This window comes from Oncorhynchus keta, chromosome 2 (assembly GCF_023373465.1).
Source record: "Oncorhynchus keta strain PuntledgeMale-10-30-2019 chromosome 2, Oket_V2, whole genome shotgun sequence".
NCBI classification, from domain to species: domain Eukaryota; kingdom Metazoa; phylum Chordata; class Actinopteri; order Salmoniformes; family Salmonidae; genus Oncorhynchus; species Oncorhynchus keta.
Window position 1 is genome coordinate 28,019,528 of NC_068422.1, and position 24,347 is coordinate 28,043,874.

General features: G+C 43.3%; 1 protein-coding gene across 4 annotated transcripts; it reads right to left on the reverse strand.

Annotated features, from left to right (window-relative positions):
- Nucleotides 1–1,241: 1,241 nt before the first annotated feature.
- Nucleotides 1,242–24,308, reverse strand: zfand4 (zinc finger, AN1-type domain 4). Of its 4 annotated transcripts, none has more exons than XM_035748524.2 (11): nt 24,205–24,270; nt 23,740–23,836; nt 22,189–22,506; nt 16,470–16,545; nt 15,457–15,524; nt 14,993–15,182; nt 13,031–13,181; nt 11,447–12,709; nt 10,680–10,731; nt 6,281–6,398; nt 1,242–3,899 (listed from the first exon to the last, which is right to left on the reverse strand). In XM_035748524.2, exons 3-11 carry the CDS (start codon nt 22,370–22,372, stop codon nt 3,764–3,766), a joined length of 2,238 nt encoding a protein of 745 aa, XP_035604417.1. In that variant the 5' UTR covers nt 22,373–22,506; nt 23,740–23,836; nt 24,205–24,270; the 3' UTR covers nt 1,242–3,763. The 4 variants fall into 4 exon arrangements, with proteins under 4 accessions (XP_035604417.1, XP_035604416.1, XP_035604419.1 ...); XM_035748523.2 differs by having other exon boundaries at nt 24,015–24,209; XM_035748526.2 differs by lacking the exon at nt 23,740–23,836 and having other exon boundaries at nt 24,205–24,308.
- Nucleotides 24,309–24,347: the final 39 nt, after the last annotated feature.

Consider the following 24,347-nt stretch of genomic DNA (forward strand, 5'->3'; position numbering starts at 1 on the left):
GTCTCCAGACTCTGTCACATGTGCTCAGTGTGAACCTGCTTTCATCTGTGAAGAGCTCAGGGCGCCAGTGGCAAATTTGCCAATCTTGGTGTTCTCTTGCAAATGCCAAACGTCCTGCACGGTGTTGGGCTGTAAGCACAACCCCCTCCTGTGGACGTCGGGCCCTCATTGAGTCTGTTTCTGACCATTTGAGCCGACACATGCACATTTGTGGCCTGCTGGAGGTCATTTTGCAGGGCTCTGGCAGTGCTCCTCCTGCTCCTCCTTGCACAAATGCAGAGGTAGCGGTCCTGCTGCTGGGTTGTTGCCCTCCTCTACGTCTCCTGATGTACTGGCCTGTCTCCTGGTAGCGCCTCCATGCTCTGGAGACTACGCTGACAGACACAGCAAACCTTCTTGCCACAGCTCGCATTGATGTTCCATCCTGGATGAGCTGCACTACCTGAGCCACTTGTGTGGGTTGTAGACTCCGTCTCATGCTACCACTAGAGTGAAAGCACCACCAGCATTCAAAAGTGACCAAAACATCAGCCAGGAAGCATAGGAACTGAGAAGTGGTCTGTGGTCACCACCTGCAGAACCACTCCTTTATTGGGGGTGTCTTGCTAATTGCCTATTCCATTTGCACAACAGCATGAGAAATTTGTCAAACAGTGTTGCTTCCAAAGTGGACAGTTTGATTTCACAGAAGTGTGATTGACTTGGAGTTACATTGTGTTGTTTAAGTGTTCCCGTTATTTTTATGAGCAGTGTATATTAAAAAATATATTTCCACAATATAAGGTTGGAAAAATACTGTGAAAAGTATAATGCCCTTTTAGTGTAAGATCTATTTGAAGAGACCGCATTCAATTTCAGCCTGTTTTGAGGGGATGGCATTTTGGCCTGACATCACCTGGTGGTAAATTATATAATAGACCAATAAGAAAGAGTTCCAAACCAAAGCTAATAACAGCACATTTTCAGTTTTCCCCTCCCCACTCAGTCTTAGCAAAATTCTTGCTTGAGAAATTGCACTTTGCTAAGAAGCTATTTTGGTTTCTCTTTGATAATTTTAATTTAAAACAATCACTCTAAGGTACTTAATTTTTAGCCAGAAATGATTTGATAGAGAAAACTGCTGCATTGGACCTTTAAGCTACATTCAAGTACAATGACAACTGCTGAACCTGTAATGGCTGCATCCACATTAAACATTTACATTCCAGTCAATTCACAGATGCTCTTTACACAGACAAATGACCAGTTCTTGTAATCACTTTTTATTTTTTACTATTCATTCAAACAACACAGCCATATGTTAGATTATTCCAGCCCTCCAATATAGTAACTAAAGGTTTTTTTTTGCAACAGCTGTGCAATTTAATATACCATTTATTTTTATGGCAACCAAAACCAAAATGCTATATTCCCTTCTCCTGCTACCATACAGCATGTTTGACATGCTATTTGCATACTTATGTCAAAGCTGATCTTGAATTAACATGAAAGTAATCCATTTTATAGTTCATTTAGTAGAAGACGCGTTGTAACATTGATGCCAGAATGCATGTGCCCATAGAAGAAGTGGCGAGGAGAGAGTGCCTTCAGAAAGTAGTCACACCACTTAACTTTTTCCACATTTTGTTGTGTTACAGTCTGAATTTAAAATGGATTACATTGAGGTTTGTCACTCGCCTACACAGTACCCCAGGTCAAATTGGAATTATGTTTTTAGAAATGTTTACAAATAAAATTATAAGCTGAAATATCTTGAGTCATTAAGTATTCAACCCCTTTGTTATGGCAAGCCTAAATAAGTTCAGGAGTAAAACTGTGTTTAAGTCACAAACTGCATGGATTCACTCTGAGCAATAATATTGTTTAACATGATTTTTGAATGACTACCTCATCTCTGTACCCCATACATACAGATAATTGTATGGTACCTCAGTCAAGCAGAGACATTCAAACAAAGATTCAACCACAAAAGGCCAGGGAGTTTTTCCAATGCCTGGCAAAGAGGCACCTATTGGTATATAATTGGGCTTTATATATTTTGGGCATGTGAAACCGCTCTTAAATTTGGCCCATGAAGCTGGTATGCAGCCATATTGGAAAACTGCTGCCCTAGAGTGTTTCAGCTACTGTAGATACGTAAAAATAAAAAAAGCAGACATTGAATATCCCTTTGAGCATGGTGAATCATGCTCAAAGGGATCAATGATCAATGATACACCCAATCACTCCAAAAAAATACAGGTGCTCTTCCTAACCCAGTTGCTGGAGAGGAAGGAAACCGCAAAGGACTTCACCATGAGGACAATGGTTACTTTAAAACAGTTACACAGTTTAATGGCTGTGATATTGGGGGGGTCTGAGGATGTATCAACAACATTGTAGTTACTCCACAATACTAACCTATTTGCTGAGTGCAAAGATGGAATCATGTACAGAATAAAAATATTTCAAAACATGCATCCTGTTTGCAACAAGGCACTAAAGTAATACTGCAAAACATGTGGCAAAGCAATTAGCATGGTCAAGAATACAAAATGTTAGATTTGGGGAAATCCAATGCAACACATTACTGATTACCACTCTCCATATTTTCAAGCAAAGTGGTGGTTGCATCATGTTATGGGTATGCTTGTAATCGTTAAGGCCTGGGGAGTTTATCAGGATAAAAACATTTACTAAATGGAGCTAAAAGGTAGGCAAAATCTTAGAAGAAAACCTGGTTCAGTCTGCTTTCATACAGATACTGGGAGATTAATTCACCCTTCAGCAGGACAATAACCTAAAACACAAGGCTTAAATCTACATAATCATCTATGGTAAGACCTGAAAAAGGTTGTCTAGCAATAATCAACAACCAAATTTGACAGAGCTGGAAGAATTCTTAAAAGAATAATGCACCAATATTGTACAATCCAGGTGTACAAAGCTCTTAAGAGACTTACAGCAGTAATCGCTGCCAAAGGTGATTCAAACATCCATTGACTCAGGGTGTGAACACATAAGTGAATTAGATATTTCTGTATTTCATTTTCAATAAAAGGTGCAAAAATGTCTGAAAACAGGTTTTCACTTTGTCAATATGGGGTATTGTGTGTAGATGGCTGTAACAACAAAATGTGGAATAATTCAAGGGTTTTGAATACTTTCTGAAGGTACTGGATATAAAAACATGATTGACAGTAAGACAACAAAAACACTTAATTAAAACGACAAACACAGAACTGCAAGAGCCTACAAATAAAACAAAAAGTCAAACATTGGTATATAAATATGATAATTCTAAAGTGCATCTCTCAAAGACTTGTCGCATGAAAAAGTGATCTGCAGTCCTATTTTAAGAAAAACAAATCTGACAAAATTAAAATAAAAAAAATACGGATAATGTTTATGCTTGGAGATGTGCACTTCTGTTCCGTTAAAACATGAAATAAACTGACATCTTCTGCTTTAAAAAAACATCTATGTATAGTACATGCAATACTTTTTTGCTAAGGAAAAATATCAAGGTTACAATATACGAAGAAAGTGGATCACCAGTTTGTTCACATTGTCTGGAGCAGAGGTGATAGCTAGCTAATAAAGTTGGTGTGCTAATATTCTCTGTTCTGTTTTGTTTACACTTGGCATTTCGATGTCATTAAGTCAAACTTGGTGAAAAAGCACACAATGGTGATCAAGATCCTTCCTTCCTTTTTGTTTTTAATCATTCAGGTAAATCGAGGAAGGAGGAGTGCAGGGATAGAGGGGGGGGTGGGGGAGGGGCTCAGATCTTGGGCAGCTTGGGAGCGTTGACGATGGGGTTAGTTTCCTGGAGGAAGCGGCGTCCGGCACTCTTGTAGTTGTACGTGCAGTCGTGGGTCTCTGCGTAGCGGTGGGTGGCGCAGAAGTTGTTACCACACCTGAGAAAACAGAGGAACACAACCGCCCTATTTATATATGCCACTCGGACTGTTATCCAAAGTGACTTACAGTACAATGAGAGCATACCTTTTTAATTACAGTACAATGACAGGATACCTATTTAATTACAGTACAATGACAGCATACTTACATTTTCTGGGGGTGTTTAGGAGGTCACAGCAGGAATTGAACCCACAACTTTAGCCTTGCTAGTGCTGTGCTCTTACCAACACAAAATGATTAGAAACCCATGTCTTTTATGGCCACATGGAATCTGGCTGGTAAAGGGTCCTTCTAAACATCATCAATACCTTGATGTCTGCATTTTCAATCAATTACAAAATGGATTACATCTCAGTTGACACATTCAGTCAATTATGAGCCCAGTACTGAAACACCTTATTATCTATAGATTATTGTGGACACTTATCTCTAACTTAAAAAAAAATAGCTCTAACCCTTCTCTATCCCAGAGGAACTGAAATAGAGATAACAATCCACTTGTGTAGAAAAACTGGACTTCGGCCTCCCGAGTGGTAGAGTGGTCTAAGGCACTGCATCTCAGTGTGTCACTCCAGTCCCTGGTTTGAATCCAGGCTGCATCACATCCGGACGTGATTGGGAGTCCCATAGGGCGGCAAACAATTGGCCCAGCGTCGTCGAGCTTTGTCCGTCATTGTAAATAATAATTTAACTGACTTACCTAGTTAAATGTGTGTCTCCTGACCCCTCCAGTGTCTCCTGACCCCTCCTGTCTCAGCCTCCAGTATTTATGCTGCAGTAGTTTATGTGTCGGGGGGCTAGGGTCAGTTTGTTATATCTGGAGTACTTCTCCTGTCCTATTCGGTGTCCTGTGTGAATCTAAGTGTGCGTTCTCTAATTCTCTCCTTCTCTCTTTCTTTCTCTCTCTCGGAGGACCTGAGCCCTAGGACCATGTCCCAGGACTACCTGACATGAGGACTCCTTGCTGTCCCCAGTCCACCTGGCCATGCTCCTGCTCCAGTTTCAACTGACCTGAGCCCTAGGACCGTGCCCCAGGACTACCTGACATGAAGGCTCCTTGCTGTCCCCAGTCCACCTGACTGTGCTGCTGCTCCAGTTTCAACTGTTCTGCCTTATTATTAACCATGCTGGTCATTTATGAACATTTGAACATCTTGGTCATGTTCTGTTATAATCTCTACCCGGCACAGCCAGAAGAGGACTGGCCACCCCACATAGCCCGGTTCCTCTCTAGGTTTCTTCCTAGGTTTTGGCCTTTCTAGGGAGTTTTCCTAGCCACCGTGCTTTTACACCTGCATTGTTTGCTGTTTGGGGTTTTAGGCTGGGTTTCTGTACAGCACTTTGAGATATCAGCTGATGTACGAAGGGCTATATAAATAAATTTGATTTGATTTGATTTGATTTAAATAGAGGTTCAATTAAAAAAAATAAGGCCCACTCCACATTGCTTTAACTGTGACTCATATCGGTTTTCAAATAAGGGAGAGACTATAGAACAGGGATCAACCAGATTCAGCTGCGGGAGGATTTTTTCTTGAACGGATGGCCAGGGGGCTGGAACATAATTACAAATCATTTGCAGACTGAAAACTGATCGTAAGAAGCCCAAACACATATAATATTTGACTAAAACATAATTTCAAACCTTGTATACAATCACATAGCTCTCTATTATTTGCGGGAATACTTTGGAATGTATTTTGCAAATTACAATAACTTGGAGTTGATTTGCTGGTGTTTTACAACAAACCTACTAAAGATAGACGATTGAGACACACACCAAGTGGAACACTTATCGCAGTTAGATTACTCAGCACTAACCAATCACAACTTCAATCTTTTGAACACAGCTTGACTCCAACATTAGACGGTTATAGCATTATGATGAGAGATTACCCAGTTCCAGTACACCCTGTTGCATCACAACCACACACTGTGTGCCCTAAGCAATGACGGGAGGTTGTGATAGTTGATACTGGGGTTGTGGTGGTGACTGGTGGTGACTGGGAGTATGCGATATCGTGCTGTTGATGACATGAACACTACTGGACAGGAAAAACACCTGGCATAGTCTAGGCATACCTAGCAGTAGTAAAGATACAACATAAAACAGACAAAATTGAATTAGAATGAGTTATGAGGGAGGGAGTAAGGGGGGAGAAAGAGGCTGGTAGGGAGTGGGAGAGAGAGAGAGAGAGAGAGGGTGAGGAGAGGACTGGCACAGAAGTGTTTTTTCCTACCTTGAATTCTTAGCTGGTAGTTGAGGGCAGGCTTTTTGACAAATAGGAAGAATGGAAGATGGAGTGTGAGAGAGTGATGGAGGGAGGGAGAGAGGGAAGGGAGGGAGAGAGAATGATAGAGGGATTGAGAGATGTACCTGCACTCATAGCTGGTGGCGAGACCAGTCTTCTTGCCACAGAGGAAGCAGTGTTTAGAACTCTTCTTCTTCCTGCTCAGCGGGACCTTGACTGGAGGCAGGTGATATGTCGGGGTGCCTGGAAGAGATAGTAACACAGGATAGTTGTGTTCTACTTTGAGGAAAGAAGATCTGGTTTACTTTGAGTAAACATAGAATATAGTAAGCCAAGAACACTGAATAAAACTAAAACATATCAGGAGCAGTCAGTCAGGCCTGGTGTATCAACATGAAATTACGTTTAGTTACCTAACTATTACTACGGCAATATGTAAACGAAGAGACTTAAAATAAATGTATCGGTTGGGTCTGGTGAGGGAATCGCATGGAAATGGTTATATTCCTACTATTAGTAGCTTAGACACTAAAACTTGTTTCAAAAGATATATGGAAATAATAACTGAAGGATATCCCTAGTTCCCATGTGGAAATATTTAATTATATACATTGTTAAAGTTTTTTTCCCCCAAACACTTATTTCACACTCGTTCACAAGCTGTGAAAACGGTTCTCTTTTCCAGCTCATAACTATTCCAACACAAGTCACTCTCTGCCCAAGACAATCACACCCGTGGATGCAACCTTGTTCAGTTTACAAGGCGTGGAGATAAGGTTCATGGGCAAGGGTAACAGGACAGAAAGAGAAGGGGGAGGGGGGGAGAGAGACAGCAAGAGTGAGCAAGAAAGACAGACAGAGAAACAGAAAAAGAGAGCTCAGAGAGCTGGATAGAGACATGGTGGAGCTCAGAGAGCTGGATAGAGACATGGTGGAGCTCAGAGAGCTGGATAGAGACATGGTGGAGCTCAGAGAGCTGGATAGAGACATGGTGGAGCTCAGAGAGCTGGATAGAGACATGGTGGAGCTCAGAGAGCTGGATAGAGACATGGTGGAGCTCAGAGAGCTGGATAGAGACATGGTGGAGCTCAGAGAGCTGGATAGAGACATGGTGGAGCTCAGAGAGCTGGATAGAGACATGGTGGAGCTCAGAGAGCTGGATAGAGACATGGTGGAGCTCAGAGAGCTGGATAGAGATCTGGTGGAGCTCAGAGAGCTGGATAGAGATCTGGTGGAGCTCAGAGAGCTGGATAGAGACCTGGTGGAGCTCAGAGAGCTGGATAGAGACATGGTGGAGCTCAGAGAGCTGGATAGAGACATGGTGGAGCTCAGAGAGCTGGATAGAGACATGGTGGAGCTCAGAGAGCTGGATAGAGACATGGTGGAGCTCAGAGAGCTAGTCCACACAATCCAGACAGAACAAACTCACAAAACAGACCAGCACAACACCACCGACCCCAACAAGACCTGGAGGGCAGAAGGTGGAGATGGACATCAGAGTTCCAACTGCTATACGGACTGAGGTGGGAGAACTTAATTATTAAAAAGAGGCACACATGGCACTGCAGGATGAGGTCAGAAAGCTGAGCTGGGAAAGAGAGCAGGACACTACCCCAGACAAGGCAGCAGAACAGCCCACCTCAGACCAGAACCACAATGGGACAGACAACACAGGACCCACCAACCCAACTCCCTCCCAACAGCCCTCCTGTCAGCACCCCTGACAACATCCCTACACACACAAAAGCCAGAGATCGTGCTCCTCATCGACTCAAATGGCAATTACATTCAAGAGGATAAACTTATTCCCAAACACAAAGTGGCTAAACTCTGGTGCCCAAACACTAGGCATGCCCTGGAGCTCCCCAGCCACATCATAATTCACACAGGCACTCGAGTGGTGTCTAATGCACTGGATCTCAGTGCTAGAGGCTTCACTACAGACCCTGGTTCGATACCAGGCTGTATCACAAACATCTGTGATTGGGAGAGCACAATTGGCTCAGCGTTGTCCGGGTTAGGGTTTGGCCGGGGTAGGCCATCACTGTAAATAAGAATGTGTTCTTAACTGACTTGTCTAGTTAAACATTTTTTAAATGACCCGAGGGCCCAGCAGGAAAGGGTGGCAACAGCACTCGAGGGAACTATTAAAAAAAGCTTCTTCCACTATCTCCAACGCACAAGTGGTTATCTCCACTCTGTTACCACGAAAATACTTTCATCCTGTTACCATATAGCAAGTATTTCGTAAGACTGTGCCTCAAAACCTAATGTATACCTGGCCCACCACTCGACTTGAAGCGCCTTTACGACCAGGTCCACCTCCACAAGGCAGCAATCAAAACTTTTGCCAGGAAGGACATCTCCAGCATCTCACACAGGCGCAACAGAGAAATGGACACCCCTCCCAGACCAGCGAGACACCCTCCCAGACCTGCAAGACCCCCTCCTGAAGGACCTGCACCAAGAGAACCCACGCCAAGAGGACCTACACCCAGACCACAGCTTTACCAGCCAAACAAACTCTGAACACCCCATATAGGCCCCCCCATATCAGACCTATGCCCCTTCTGCCCCCCGCGGCAAGGACCTCAACATGACAGCAGGATGTATGCTCAGGCCGTGAGCAGAGCAACCGGCCCAACCTCCACTATTACACCCGCCCAAGCCCCATCCTGCAACCAAAGAGGTATGTATCAGACGCTCTACTCACGTTACTGTGATGGTCTGGGCCTAAAACCTCATAAAAACAACACTAGACACTATGGAACAAAAAACCTTCTCATCCTGGAATATACAAGGTCTGAGGTCATCTGCCTTTGGCCTAAAGAGCAGGAACCCAGACTTCAAAGAAATTGGAAATACTGACATTGTCATCCTATAAGAAACATGGTATAGAGGATTCGTTGCCCTCTAAGTTACAGAGAGCTGGTAGTCCCATCTACCAATCTACCAGGTGTGAAACAGGGAAGAGACTCAGGGGGTATGCTAATTTTGTATAGAGCAGACCTAACCCCACTATTAAATTAGTCAAAACAGGAACATTTTACATCTGGCTAGAAATGAATATGTGCTAAATATATCTCCCCAGTAGAATCCCCATACTTTAACCTCTTGAACCTCTGGGGGCAGTATTTCATTTTTGGATGAAAAACGTTCCCGTTTTAAACAAGATATTTTGTCACGAAAAGATGCTCGACTATGCATATAATTGACAGCTTTGGAAAGAAAACACTGACGTTTCCAAAACTGCAAAGATATTGTCTGTGAGTGCCACAGAACTAATGCTACAGGCGAAACCAAGATGAAATTTCATACAGGAAGTGAGCCAGATTTTGGAAGCGCTGTGTTCCAATGTCTCCTTATATGGCTGTGAATGCGCAAGGAATGAGCCTACACTTTGTCATTTCCCCAAGGTGTTTGCAGCAATGTGACGTATTTGTAGGCATATCATTGGAAAATTGACCATAAGAGACTACATTTACCAGGTGTCCGCTCGGTGTCCTCCGTCGAAACTATTGCGTAATCTCCAGGTGCGTGCATTTTTCCATTTTGAACAGAGGAGAAACCAAACTGCAACGAGTGATTTATCATCAAATAGATATGTGAAAAACACCTTGAGGATTGATTCTAAACAACGTTTGCCATGTTTCTGTCGATATTATGGAGTTAATTTGGAAAAAAGTTTGCGTTGCAATGACTGAATTTTCTGTTTTTTTTCTTAGCCAAACGTGATGAACAAAACAGAGCGATTTCTCCGACACAAATAATCTTTTTGGAAAAACTGAACATTTGCTATCTAACTGAGAGTCTCCTCATTGAAAACATCAGAAGTTCTTCAAAGGTAAATGATTTTATTTGAATGCTTTTCTTGTTTTTGTGAAAATGTTGCCTGCTGAATGCTAGGCTTAATGCTATGCTAGCTATCAATACTCTTACACAAAATGCTTGTGTAGCTATGGTTGAAAAGCATTTTTTGAAAATCTGAGATGAGTGTTGTTAACAAAAGGCTAAGCTTGTGAGCCAATATATTTATTTAAGTTCATTTGCGATTTTCATGAATAGTTAACGCTGCGTTATGGTAATGAGCTTGAGGCTATAATTACGCTCCCGGATACGGGATTGCTCGTCGCAACAGGTTAATGAAGACAGCTTCTCCATCCTAGAGAGGGAGATCAACCATTTCCAGGCTCAGGGACATGTACTAGTCTGTGGCGACCTACATGCCAGAATTGGACAAGAACCCAACATCCTCAGCACACAGGGGGACAAATGCATACCTGGAGGTGACAGCATTCTCTCCCCATATGCCCCCGTAGACAACTACGACAACATAACCAACAAAAACAGGTCACAACTCCTACAGCTCTGTCGGACGTTGTATATGTACATAGTCAATGGTAGGCTTCGAGGGGACTCCTATGGTAGGTACTAGAGGTCGACGATTAATCGGAATGGGTGGCTGCCAGAATTTTACGTAATTATGACATAACATTAAAGGGTTTTTAGGGTTGTCCCACTGACCTAGTCTTCTTATTGAACTGGAGCCTCCAGCGGATCCCAGGCTGTTAGTTGACTGAAACAAAGAGAAGAGGTTTCAGACAAGGTCAATAGAGTACCACGAAACACAGCCCTTATTTTAAGTGTTTCTAAAATACCCTGTGGGAAAAATAAATGGTGGAAAAACAATTGGAACCATTTCCCTGTTTGACCGCTAGGTTTTATGGGTATTATGACACATCCACTGTGGGGCTCTATCAACACCGCACAAAATAGTCTGGTTACCAGTCTGTTTAGTGATCGTTCCACTCCTTAAAACTCCTGGTCATGCTAAACATTGTTTGGCAATGACAGAGTACAGGGAGTGGAATGTTAGAAAAACATGTTATGGATTTCAGACTATGCAAAAACTATACAGTCTACAACAGTACAGTACCTCATAATACAACTCAAATGCACTATCACTGTGCTTCTTTGAGTTGCTTATTCCTATTTAGGCAGTTCATCATTGAGTCCTCATTTGTGGATAGTGCCCATTTTCCATCCTAGCTGGGTTGTCGTATCTCAATAGTCTGTCCTTACTGTTAAGTTAATGTTTTAAGTATCCCATATATTTCTGTTATTACGGGGCTATCACTCAGTCAAGAGTGCGCCTGCGCAGGAAGTCTTGTTGTTGATGGACCTAGCCTGGAGTGGAATGGCCACCTTATAGTGTGTTCATATAGTATAGTAAACTTTGTTAAACTGGAACCTTGTCGTTGTGTCATTTCAGGTTAACACTTACTACTTACCATGTAGGAGGTGGCTGCTCTTCGTATCAGGTCCTCCTGGAGTAGCTGGATGTTGGCTGGGAGGGAGAGGGCCGTGGAGCCTAGCGTTCCAAGCCCGGAGGCCCCAACAGCGGGAAGCCCCAACCCGATTCCCAGGCTTGGTTCTAGGACTCCCCTGCCTAGGGACCTGGAGGAGGACAGGGAGGCCAGGAGCTCTGTGTTGCGGAGGGACCCGAGAGGCTCCTTACAGGCCTGGTTGGCCAGCTTGGTGATGCCACGCGCCTCGCTTTTACTGATCATCTCCGGCCACTTGCCTGGGGAGTCCACATTGATGCCTCGCAAACGAGAGCTGTGAGGAGGAGAGGAGGGGCTAGCAGGAGGAGGAGGGGTGAGAAAAGTGGGGGGGTGGGAGGAGGAGTGGATATTGGGTTGTAGGGGTGACGTTGTTGAGCCGGAAAACTCAAAGGGTTGTGGTAGTCTTGGTCTACTTGAGGGGCAGGATGATGAGGAAGGAGAGTCGGGAATATGATGAAGGGTGTTGCCAAGTAAAGGTGTCCTCTCCCCTTTCCAGGCTAGCCTATCAGAACCACCCATTGCCCAGTTGTTTAAAGAGTTCATCCCCACAGCTTGGGAGAGCAGAGAGGGGGTGGAAGGGAGCTGGAGCTCTGCTCCAACCCCCAGGGCTCCTAGCCCATCCAACCCACCCAGATCCATCTCTGGCTGGGAAGAGATATCCAGGCTGAGGGGATCTGAGAGCAGGTCTCCTCCGTACAAAGCTCTAGGCGGTGTGTGCTCCAGCAGGCCCACCGCCTCCTCCAGCAACCCCAGGCCCAGTGCCTCTCTTCTGGGGTCAGGCAGCTCCGTGGCCCCACCAACCTGACCCCTGCTGGAGAGCACGGGGAGCTGCGGGTACACACAGTCCCTCATGAGCCTGGCGCTGCCGATCTCCAACCGGGACACTTTAGGAGGGGGTCTGATCGACTTGGGGATGGACTCCCATGGCTCCTCCTCCTGGAGCATGTAACAGGACGAGGAAGATAAATAGGGCAGAGCTCGGCCGCTGCTTGACAGGTGGGTGGGGGTGGAGGCAGCAGCGGGAGGGGAGGGAGTTATGGATCCCTGGTCCCTGATTGGAGGTAAGTGTGAGGCGGAATGATGGGATTGGTTGATCTCGGGTAGGACGCGGAAGAGACGGTGGTGTCGGGGTCCAGAAGGATCCAGAGAGCTGCTGCAGGGCCGGGGACCGACGAGGGGAAGAGGTTCCAACTTGGCAGGCTTCTTAGGCTGGGGGGTGGAGACAGAAAGAGTCATACAGTGTGTTTGAGGGCTTCAATTTGAGCAAGGTGAGGAAGAGAATCACTAATTTTGATTAGATAATGAGTAGTTACTTAAGATGCAAGTTTATTGGTAAATCATTGAGTCACACATTGAGGCTGTCACAAGTGGGCTTGCATTTTGAAGTTTTAGGTTTAAGATGCTGTTCGGCACTTTGCCAATAAAATGCTTTGGACAACAAAGATGTATTTTCACTTCCTTGCAAACAGTGTTAATGGCTAGAAATGAATTACATCCTATGAAAATAATTAGAAAGTCAAATCGGTCTACCTTCTTGTTGATGTTCATGTCCTCCATCTTGGCTTTGAGCAACTTCATCTTGTTCATGGTGATACAGTTCTCCAGGGTTGGCTGGACCAAAGGCAAGCCCTCACTGTCGTTGTCCTCCTCCTCAGAGAACATGTTGTACACCGAGCCACCACTGGAACACACATGCCAGACAGACATATTAACAAAGATCACACATGGACAGGCTTTTTACGAGGGAGAGATCAACCCATCAACCATAATGTGTAGATTCTCGAACAGGAGCGACGACGACGACTACTACTACTAGCTAGCTAGTATGCGTTTGTATTTGCCTTAAAAGCCAAAGTGTCAAATGGTTACCGCTATGAAGTTCACAAGCAAAATGTATTGGCTAGATATTTCAACTCTATGGCAAGCGTGGATGTCAGACTATAAACTATAAACAGTCACAATCAGAATAACAGATATCCTGTTCTAAACTGCTTCAGCTCAGAATAATGACACACGTTCCACACCCATGGTGACTTTGACCAGTGATCTATTGAGGAAGAATATAAACCTGGTCTATTTTTTTTTAGACTCATTCTGTGTATGGGAACTACACAACATGACCAAAAGTATGTGGACACCTGCTCATCGAACATCTCATTCCAAAATCATGGGCACTGATAAGAAGTTGGACCCCCTTTGCTGCTAACTAACAGCCTCCACTATTTTGGGAAGGCTATCCCCTAGATGTTGGAACATTGCTGCAGGGACTTGCTTCCATTCAGCCACCAGAGCATTAGTGAAGTTGGGCGATAAGGCCTGGCTCTCAGTCAGCGTTACAATTCATTCCAAAGTGATCGAAGGGGTTGAGGTCAGGGCTCAGTGCAGGTCAGTCAAGTTCGTCGACACCAATCTCGATGAAACATTTCTGTATGGATCTCACTTTGTACACAGTGGCATTGTCATGCTGAAACAGGAAAGGGCCTTCCCCAAACTGTTCACACAAAGTTGGAAGCACAGAATTGTCTAGAAAGTCATTGTATACCATAGCTACATTGTAACCCATTTCATGAAGCTCCAACGAACAGTTCTTGTGCTGACGTTTCTTCCAAAGGCAATTTGGAACTTGGTAGGGAGTATTGCAACAGAGGACATCATTTTTTTGTTACGTGCTACGCACTTCAGCACTCGGCGGCCCCGTTCTGTGAGCTTGTGTGGCCTACCACTTCACGTTAGAGCCACCGTTGCTCCTAAACATTTCCACTTCACAATAACAGCATTTACAGATTAGCGGGGCAGCTCTAGAAGGGCAGAGATTTGACAAACTCCCTTGTTGGAAAGGTGGCATCCTATGACGGTGCCACGTTGAAAGCCACTGATCTCTTCAATACAGGCCACTCTACTGCTAATGTTTGTCTATGGAGATTGCATGGCAGTGTGCTCGATTTTATACACCCGTGTGGCTGAAATATCATAATTTGATATTAATAATATATATAATATCATATAATTTCATAATAGTCTACATACTTTTGTTATATATATATATATGATGAAGGGTGTTGCCAAGTAAAGGTGTCCTCTCCCCTTTCCAGGCTAGCCTATCAGAACCACCCATTGCCCAGTTGTTTAAAGAGTTCATCCCCACAGCTTGGGAGAGCAGAGAGGGGGTGGAAGGGAGCTGGAGCTCTGCTCCAACCCTCAGGGCTCCTAGCCCATCCAACCCACCCAGATCCATCTCTGGCTGGGAAGAGATATCCAGGCTGAGGGAATGGTGTGGGCTCCAGCAGGCCCACCGCCTCCTCCAGCAACCCCAGGCCCAGTATACATACATACATACATGCATACATACGTGTCATTTTGCCACCTACCCAAATAAAGCGCACTGATCTCAAATGTGCACAGTGTCTTGCTTTAAAAAAATGTAGTTGAATTGGGACTGGAGCATTTATATTGCACTTCGAAGTGCAATTATCTGGAGTGGCCTGTATTCACCTGAATGATTCTGAGACAGGGGTCAGAGTTCCGTCCCCTCGGTCGACGACCCGGAAGAAGTTGAGCTGGTCTCCCTCTCGGTACACCAGGAAGGTGACCTGCTTGTTGCTAGACATACTCTTCTCCCAGCCCTCCTCCCTGCCTCCCTCCATCAACTCTGCCATATCCTTCACTGGGTCCTCCACAGACACTGAGGGAGAGAGAAACCGGTCAGTCAATAAGCCAGTCAGTCAATCAATCAACAACCAAGTCTTTCATGGACACTTTACAAGAGAGAGAATCAACCAATCACTGAGTCCTTCATAGACATGAGGGTGAGAGACCATTTGGACAGGGTTCATCTCAACATGTTGCTACAGAGGTTACAGGATTAAAACGGCCACAAATAGGTTAATTTAATCTGTGTGAATACTTATGGGTGTACAGCAGTGAACGCTGAGAAATCCAAACCCATCTCAACCTACCTCTCCTGGTGTTGATGGGTCCTCCTCTCATGGCTAGGACCAGCTTCAGTGTACAGCCCTCAGCAATACTGCAGACAGACAAGATAAATGTCAGCAATGATGGCTAGTAGAAACTGTCCCAAGTCCTTTGGAAGGCTAGGTTAAGCTACCATTGTGTTGCTTTGCCTTACAGCTAGCTGGATCGTTCATGCATGGGCCATGATCATTACGTCACGCAGCGGGAAAACAATTAATCACTCCCCATTTTCTTCTGTTTGGTGCCTAATGAACACGACCCTGGAAACACAGACCAGGCAAACAATCATTCTGGAACAAACATCCTTCCTCCGTCAGTCTGCGCTCCAGATGAACTTATGCACACGTCTGGGAATTCTGCTGGAATTCTAGCGGGAACGCCAGTTCAATGCAAATCCAACCCCTCGCACCCTCCATTTCTAAGACTTCAAAGGATGTTTTGTTGATCCTCAGACCTAACTAAATCTCGCCGGGGACCGATCATGTGGAAAATTAAGTGACAAGCGTTCACGACACAACCACCATCTGCAACCTGTAGACCAAGTATGTATCTAATAAAACTGAGAACTCACTACTGGGATAGGCTAGCTCTCCAAACACATTCAATACGTGACTGTCTGTCAAATATCAATCAACCAAAGATGTAGAATTAGCTAAGGTTTGGGGAAAGAATGTATTTAGTACAAGGGGAATTACTTTCTAAGCAAATAGCCCTCTACAAGTTACCCACTACACTAATTTCAATTAAACAAATTACAAGATCAAAGTCGATGGTTCATTTACAGGGCATTGCTGTACGTGAAAATAGGTTCCCATTCAACTGAAGAGTAAAATTAAATTTAAATTAAAATGAAACCTTTTTATTTTAACAGTTGTGAACAGGGTCGTGTTCATTACGGCACAGAGCAAGAAACATTTTAACATGCTTTGCAATGGAAAACAAAAATGATAGTTTCAGTCAGTTTGGTTCAAAATGAACACAACATTGCTAAACTCACCTGTAGTCATGCAGACAGTACTCATCCTCCAGCTCCAAGTTGTTCCAGATCAGGTGTTGCTGGGCAACGGGGATACCTGTAGAGAGATTTAAACACATTTACATACACAGCCCTGATTGGCGAATAGGATCGTCTAGACCAGGGCTATTCAACTGGCGGCCCACAGGCCAGATCCGGCCTGTTAATCAATTTAGAATGGCACTTTGAACAATTCTGAACATGTACACATCAGCAAAAAAAATCCCTTAAAAAAATCCAATGTTCAGTGCCAACAGGAGCTCACGTTCAATATTTTCCAATGGGAGAATCTGTTTTCCTGCCCATTAAGTGCTGTCAATCAATATCACCTAACATACCAGTTACAGACAATCAATCATAGCTGCTAACAGTGGTACAGGGTCTGCCTGCCCACCTATCGGCACTTCCACCACAGATGAGATCACTGCGCCTGATACACAGAGCGTGCTTTGTGCTCAACTCAGAGGCAAGTTAAAAAACACCATGGACTCCGTTATGGCCATTATAAAACATAATTTGATCAGCCTGCAATATTCCTTTTTTTGTGGTCTGCTGAGCATCATGATCTACTTTTACATAATGATGTTCAGTGGCTAAGCAATGGTAATAATGCACTCAAGAGAGCAGCCTGTGTGAGCTTAGGGAGGAGATGGCTTTCTTGTGTTGGCAATCGCAGAGAAGAGAAACTAACATATAACTAGTGAAATTGGTTGAGGAGTTCGTATCAGAGTTTATTTTTTATTTTTTAGAGACATCTTCAATCAATTGAATGGACTTCATTTGGGACTACAGGGGAGAGATCAAAACAGTGACATGATTGAAAAACAGACATCTTTTCAAAATAAGTTATTTTTGAGCCCAAACAAAACCCAACAACGCAACAATAGTCATCAGTACAGATCACTCACTCCCGTGATGTCAGAATTTTTACATAAACTGAAAGCGAACTTTGCAACTATATTTGATGAGTTTAAGTCCCCAGAGGTGCTGCAGTTTATTATAGGGATCCGTTCTCAACTGAGATATGCCAAGCATAAAAAACGTTTCTATGTGTAAAAAAAACAAAAAGAAATAGAAACAGAATGTGATGCCCTGCATAAAAGGTGTCCTATTTGTAAATAAAAACAAAATATGAAGCTTTGCATGTAAAACGGACAGGAAAGTACAGTGAAACAAAAATATAAATGCAACATTTTCAATGATTTTACTGCGTTTCAGTTCATTTTTTATTTTTTTAATAAAATAACAAACTGTCAATTTAAATGAATAAGGCCCGAATATGGATTTCACATGACTAGGAATACAAATATGGATCTGTTGGTCAGATACATACCTTTAAGATGGAGGAGCAGTGGTTTTAACACAGCACCCCCTATCAGTCATCTAGTGTGTTTATATATATATATATATATATATCAATGGGTCCAATCCCCGAGATGACACGGTGAAAATCTGTTGATGTGCTTAACCCTAATTAATCCTGTAAAACGCTCTGGATATGAGCATCTGCTAAATTACAAAAATACACAAAGTAGGAGTGCTAATCTAGGATCAGCCCCCCCAATCTATATAATATTATTACTTATAACCTAAAAGGCAAAACTGACTTCATTTTTTTTTAAACCTTTATTTAACTAGGCAAGTCAGTTAAGAACAAATTCTTATTTTCAACGACGACGTAGGAACAGTGGGTTAACTGCCTGTTCAGGGGCAGAACGACAGATTTGTACCTTGTCAGCTCGGGGGTTTGAACTTGCCACCTTCCGATTACTAGTCCAACGCTCTAACCACTAGGCTACCCTGCCGCCCCATACTCTGAGACGCTTTATGAATACAGGCTCAGATGTGTTGTTTGCAGGAGAAACACATTTTCTGCTTATTTGCAGAGTAGTGTGGTTCCCACCATGAAGCATGGAGGTGGTGGTGTGATGGTGCGTCGCTGGTGATACAAGCTGTGATTTATTTCGAATTCAAGGCACACTTAACCAGCATGGCTACCACAGCATTCTCTATATAAGGTACCGCAGTTGACAGTGCATGTAGCACAGTTGGTAGAGCATGGCGCTTGTAACGCCAGGGTAGTGGGTTCGATTCCCGGGATCACCCATACGTAGAATGTATGCACACATGACTGTAAGTCGCTTTGGATAAAAGCGTCTGCTAAATGGCATATATTATATTATTATTATTATTAGAGCAAAAACCAAGCCACGAGGTCGAAGGCATTGTCCGTAGAACGGACGGGAAGGGTAGCAAAAAATGGAGTTTGCCAAAAGGCCCCTAAAAGGACTCTCAGACCATCAGAAACAAGATTCTCTGGTCTGATGAAACCAAGATTGAACTCTTTAGCCTGAATGCCAAGTATCACATCTGGAGGAAACCTGGCACCATCCCTACAGTGAAGCATGGTGGCAGAATCATGCTGCGGGGTTGTTTTACAGCGGCAGGGCCTGGGAGACGAGTCAGTATCGAGAGAAAAATGAATGGAGCAAAGTACAGAGAGAACCTTGATGAACCTGCTCCAGAGTGCTCAGGACCTCAGACTGGGGCGAAGGTTCACCTTCCAACAGGACAATGACCCTAAGCACATAACCAAGACAAGGCAGGAGTGGCTTTGGGAAGAGTTTCTGCATGTCCTTGAGTGGCCCAGCCAGAGCCCGAGCCCGATCAAACATCTCTGGAGAGACCTGAAAATAGCTGTGCAGCATCCAACCTGACAGAGCTTGAGAGGATCTGCAGAGATTTGGAGAAACTCCCCAAATACAGGTGTGCCAAGCTTGTAGTGTCATACCCAAGAAGACTCAAGGCTGTAATCACTGCCAAAGGTGCTTCAAAAAAGTACTGAGTAAAGGGTCTGAATACTCGTTTTGAATACTCGTTTAAAAAAATAAAAAATAAATTATTATGGGGTATTGTTTGTAGATTGAGGGGGGAAAACAATTCAATCAATTTGAAATAAGACTAACGTAACAACACTTGGAAAAAGTGAGGGTTTGAATAATTTCCAAATACACTGTAGATATTACAGACTGGGTCAGGGAAGACACTTGCCAGCTGGTCAGCGTGTGATCCAAGTACGTGTCCTGGTAATCTATCTGGCCATGCGGTCCTGTGAATGTTGACCTATTTAAAAGGTCTTAATCACGTCGGCAACGAGAACGTGATCACAGTCTTCCGGAACAGCTGGTAATCTCATGCATGGTTTAGTGTTACTTGCCTCGAAGCGAGCATAGAAGGCATTTAGCTCGTCTGGTAGGCTTGCGTCACTGGGCTGTGCTTCCCTTTGTTGTCTGCAATAGTTGCCCTGCCACATCTGACGAGCGTCGGAGCCAGTGTAGTACGATACGATCCTTGTCTTACCGGAGGCAGCTGTCCCATCTTGGCGATGCAGCGTAAACCCTGCTGCTGTATGTTATCCATGTTGTCGTTCAGCCATGACTTGGTGTAACATAAGATATTACAGCTTTTAATGTCCCGTTGTTAGGATATGTGATCGTAGCTCATCCATTTTGTTATGCAATGAGTACGTTGGCTAGGACTGACTGTAGAGGCAGATGACCCAGTCGCCGTCGGATCCTTACAAGGCACGTTGACCTACGTCCCAGATATCTCTGTCTCTTTCTCATGCGAATGACTGGGATGTTGGCCTTGTTGGGTGTTTGAAGTAAATCCTTTGCCTCCAACTCGTTAAAGAAGAAAATCTTTGTCCAGTACGAGGCGAGTAATTGCTGTACTGATATCCAGAAGCGCTTTTCGTCATAATAGACAGGAGCGGAAACATGACGTACAAAATAAGTTACAAATTATACAAAAAAAACACACACAATAGCACAATTGTTTAAGAGCCCGTAAAACGGCAGCCATCTCCTCCAGCGCCAATTAGTCATTCAGAAACATAGGATATTAAAGTTCTTCAGATCACATTGTTAGGATAGACTTGAACGGAGTTCGTCCAGTTTATCCTCCAGTGATTGCCCGTTCGACAATAGAACGATCAAGTATTCCGCACGAGTGTCGAGATTTGGGCCTGGTCCAGGATTAGCAGTATGTCCTTCGCCGCCGACTAATTGAAGTATAAATCCTCATCCAAATCAAGGTTAGTGATCGCTGTTCTGATGTCCAGAAGCTCTTTTATGTCATAGGAAACAATGGCGGAAACATTATTTACAAAAAAAGTTAAGATCAGCTAAAAAATCAAATACATTTTTTTTAAAAACACAAAATGCCACAATTGGTCAGGAGACCGTAAAAGGGCTGCTATTCCCTGCAGAGCAATTCTTGACTGACAGCCATTCTGAACTTGAGCACCACATGCGACAAAACGTTGCCCCCATCCCTCCCTGTAATTAGGCAACTTTTGCAAATGTTTTGTCTGAGTGAAGGAAATGCTGTAAATTACAATAAATACCACTGATGTCATGTCACACAAGTGAGCCATCAATACACAGAAGTATATAGGTTTTAAACCTGCATATTTAGTTAATAAAATAAATTCATATTAGCAGGCAATATTAAACTAGGGAAATTGTGTCACTTCTCTTGCATTCATTGCACGCAGATTCAGGGTATATGCAACAGTTTGGGCCGCCTGGCGAGTTGCGAACTAATTTGCCAGAATTTTACATAATTATGACATAACATTGAATGTTGTACAATGTAACAGCAATATTTAGATTTATGGATGCCACCCGTTAGATAAAATACAGAACGGTTCCGTATTTCACTGAAAGAATAAACATGTTTTCTAAATGATAGTTCCGGATTTTACCATATTAATGACCTAAGGTTCGTATTTCTGTGTGTTATATTAAAATCCAGTCTATGATTTGATAGAGCAGTCAGACTGAACGGTGGTAGGCAGCAGCAGGCTCGTAAGCATGCATTCAAACAGCACTTTACTGCGTTTGCCAGCAGCTCTTCGTAATGCTTCAAGCATTGCGCTGTTTATGACTTTAAGCCTATCAACTCCCGAGATTAGGCTGGCAATACTAAAGTACCTATAAGAACATCCAATAGTCAAAGGTATATGAAATACAAATGGTATAGAGAGAAACAGTCCTATAATAACTACAACATAAAACTTCTTACCTGGGAATATTGAAGACTCATGTTAAAAGGAACCACCAGCTTTCATATGTTCTCCGTTTACATGGCACATAGTGCACTTTTACTTTCTTCTCCAACACTTTGTTTTTGCATTATTTAAAACAAATTGAACATGTTTCATTATTTATTTCAGACTAAATTGACTTTATTGATGTATTATATTATGTTCAAATAAAAGTGTTCATTTTTCATTCAGTATTGTTGTAATTGTCATTATTACAAATATATAATGTATATTATATATTAAAAAATATATAATATATAATGTATATTATATATTAAAAAATATATATATAATGTGTGTGGAAAATCACCTACACAGATCCTTAATCTTTGCTTAGCGGATGAGCAGAGAGATAGTGAGTTTTAGATGCTGTGAGGATATTTATTTTTCTAGCACTACTAAAACAGAAAAGCCATTCTTTGCAATAGAATACATTTGTATGAGTCTGAGCTTTTGATTACTCATAGACCAAAACTTAAAGATTATTTCAAATTTTGAAATGGAGCCGGTCCTGCTTAAGTAATGTTTGGGGAAGCTGTATAGACACCTACATGCTAGGTCAGTAAGAGTGACTACTGTTATGTACCATACCTTCCAGCCTCTGGATCTTGGCCTTGACAGAGATGACTGTCTCAAAGGGCGAGACGCGCAGCTCGAAGCAGGTCCCAGTCAACGTTTCGATGAACAGCTCCATGGTCTCGTAGAACGGCAACTTGTACTGGAAGGCCCCCACGCTGTCATCATTATAGATTGGTGGCTCCTTCCTGTCCGCCATCTTTGTGTAGTTAGGACTGCTTTAGGGTGAGGGGGGTGTGGGAGGGGCAGCAGCCCAGGGGAAGGGAGCGAGGGATGGGTGTGGGTGCTCTCTGTTGTCACCACAGTTACACATCATGCTGGAAGCCCAAAGCTCTGAGGGAGAGAGAGGGCGAGAGAGAGATGGCTCAGTACCTTGCCCTTTCTTCCGAGTCTAAGGTAATCTATGTTTGTTCCTCAAACACTGACACTGAGGTATAACAGTTGACCAAAAAACCCCAGCTATGCTGAGGAGAGATGGAAAGGGGGAGTTGAGTTGACATGCACCTGGTAGGTAAGGACACCTTTACTTCCCTGACAACACAAACAACTATCAATATGAAACAACTATGGCCTACAATGTGCAAGGAAGCCTAACCCATGCTGCTAACACTAGTGAGCAGAACGCAAAGCATTCCTTTAATTTGGAAGAAGTGGGTATTAACATTTTCACACACAGACACACTGAAATGTCACCAACTGTCACTTAGACCTGGCCTACACAATTAGAGAGCAATAGTTTTAAAAAAACGTTTTTTTTTTTTTTTTAAGTACAGAATTGAAGAGACAAGTGTAGGTGCCTTCATAAAACATTCAGCTGACCACAAGGCCCAGGCCACAGCTCTTGGCTGCAGTATAGTCTAGCTAGCTGAAGCTGACCAGCTGTTAGTCTATGTAATGCCATCAGGAGGAGTGTATGGTATCAAACACACAGACAACTTCATGCAGGCATAGGGGGGGACTGGAGGCCTCTTGACAGTTAACCTGTATGTTATGTGACTGCATTAATATTTCATTTTAAATTAATGCAAATGTAAAGTTGTGGGCTGATTGATACGACATGAGATGTGGTGAGATTGGAAATCTTTAGTGTACTAGAGATTCTGGTTTCAAGCAGATGAAATTCCTTTCACACAAACACTGTAAAGACCAAGTCTACTGTATCCCTAGCTGAAATTCTCAGCACCACAAAAAAATCGGCTACTGTATTCCCAAAGTTAAGGGCCTACACTATGACCACTAATTAGGCTTTGATCTCTGCTAAGAAAGCAAACCTGGAAACCTCAACACTCAATTTTAAGTGAGCTGAATCTGGTTTCAGTAAAACAAGACTGACTAGCCAGTTACCTAGCTATCAAGCCAGTGTTACATTATAACATTTGAACCTATATACCATGTGTAAATCGTGAAAAACAAAGTCTTGATCTTTCCTATCAGCGCTTACGAGACAGAAAGGTGGCTACACTTAGCAAATACTATACAAAGGATGCAGCTAGATAACTAATAGATGCCCAGACAGGAATCTTTTCTGGCTGTCTCACCAGAACCCCCTTTTATTATTTTACTCACCGTAAGAGCATCCAAGAGAGTCCCTATAGCTGGCAAGAGTATACCAATGAACAACTGGCTGGCGTCCCAAGACTAGAACCACTCCGCCTTTAACTAGCTGGACATAGAACAATAGCACAAATATAGATAGTAACGTTATTAACAAAGCAAATGCATATATTATCTAGCTAGCTATTTCGTATAACTGACTAAATAGGTTGTGACTAGCTAGCCAGAACCAGTTAGCTCACTAGCGTTAGCTAGCTAACCACTTTAGCAACCCAAACAATGGCTACCTTGCTTGGGTCGATGGCTGCTGCAAGCTGCTACTCGTACTCTCCTTTTCAGATTCGGCATTCTAGATTATAATGAAACGGTTCTACTTATCTCCATGTTTTAAAATAAAAATTACAGCGGAAAGCTATCCTTATTGAAAAGTGGAATATCGGTAACCCTTGGGATTTTCCTGAACTCAACTCATCTCACCTGTCAAAAAAAAACAGCGGCTCCTGACCAGCCCATTGTGACTTCTCTTGATTGACAACAAAGGCACCATGACGTAACGTGTTTGCTCTCTGTAGGTGAACCAATGAGGAGTACAAAGAGGCGGGACAAATATTGTTCGGTCA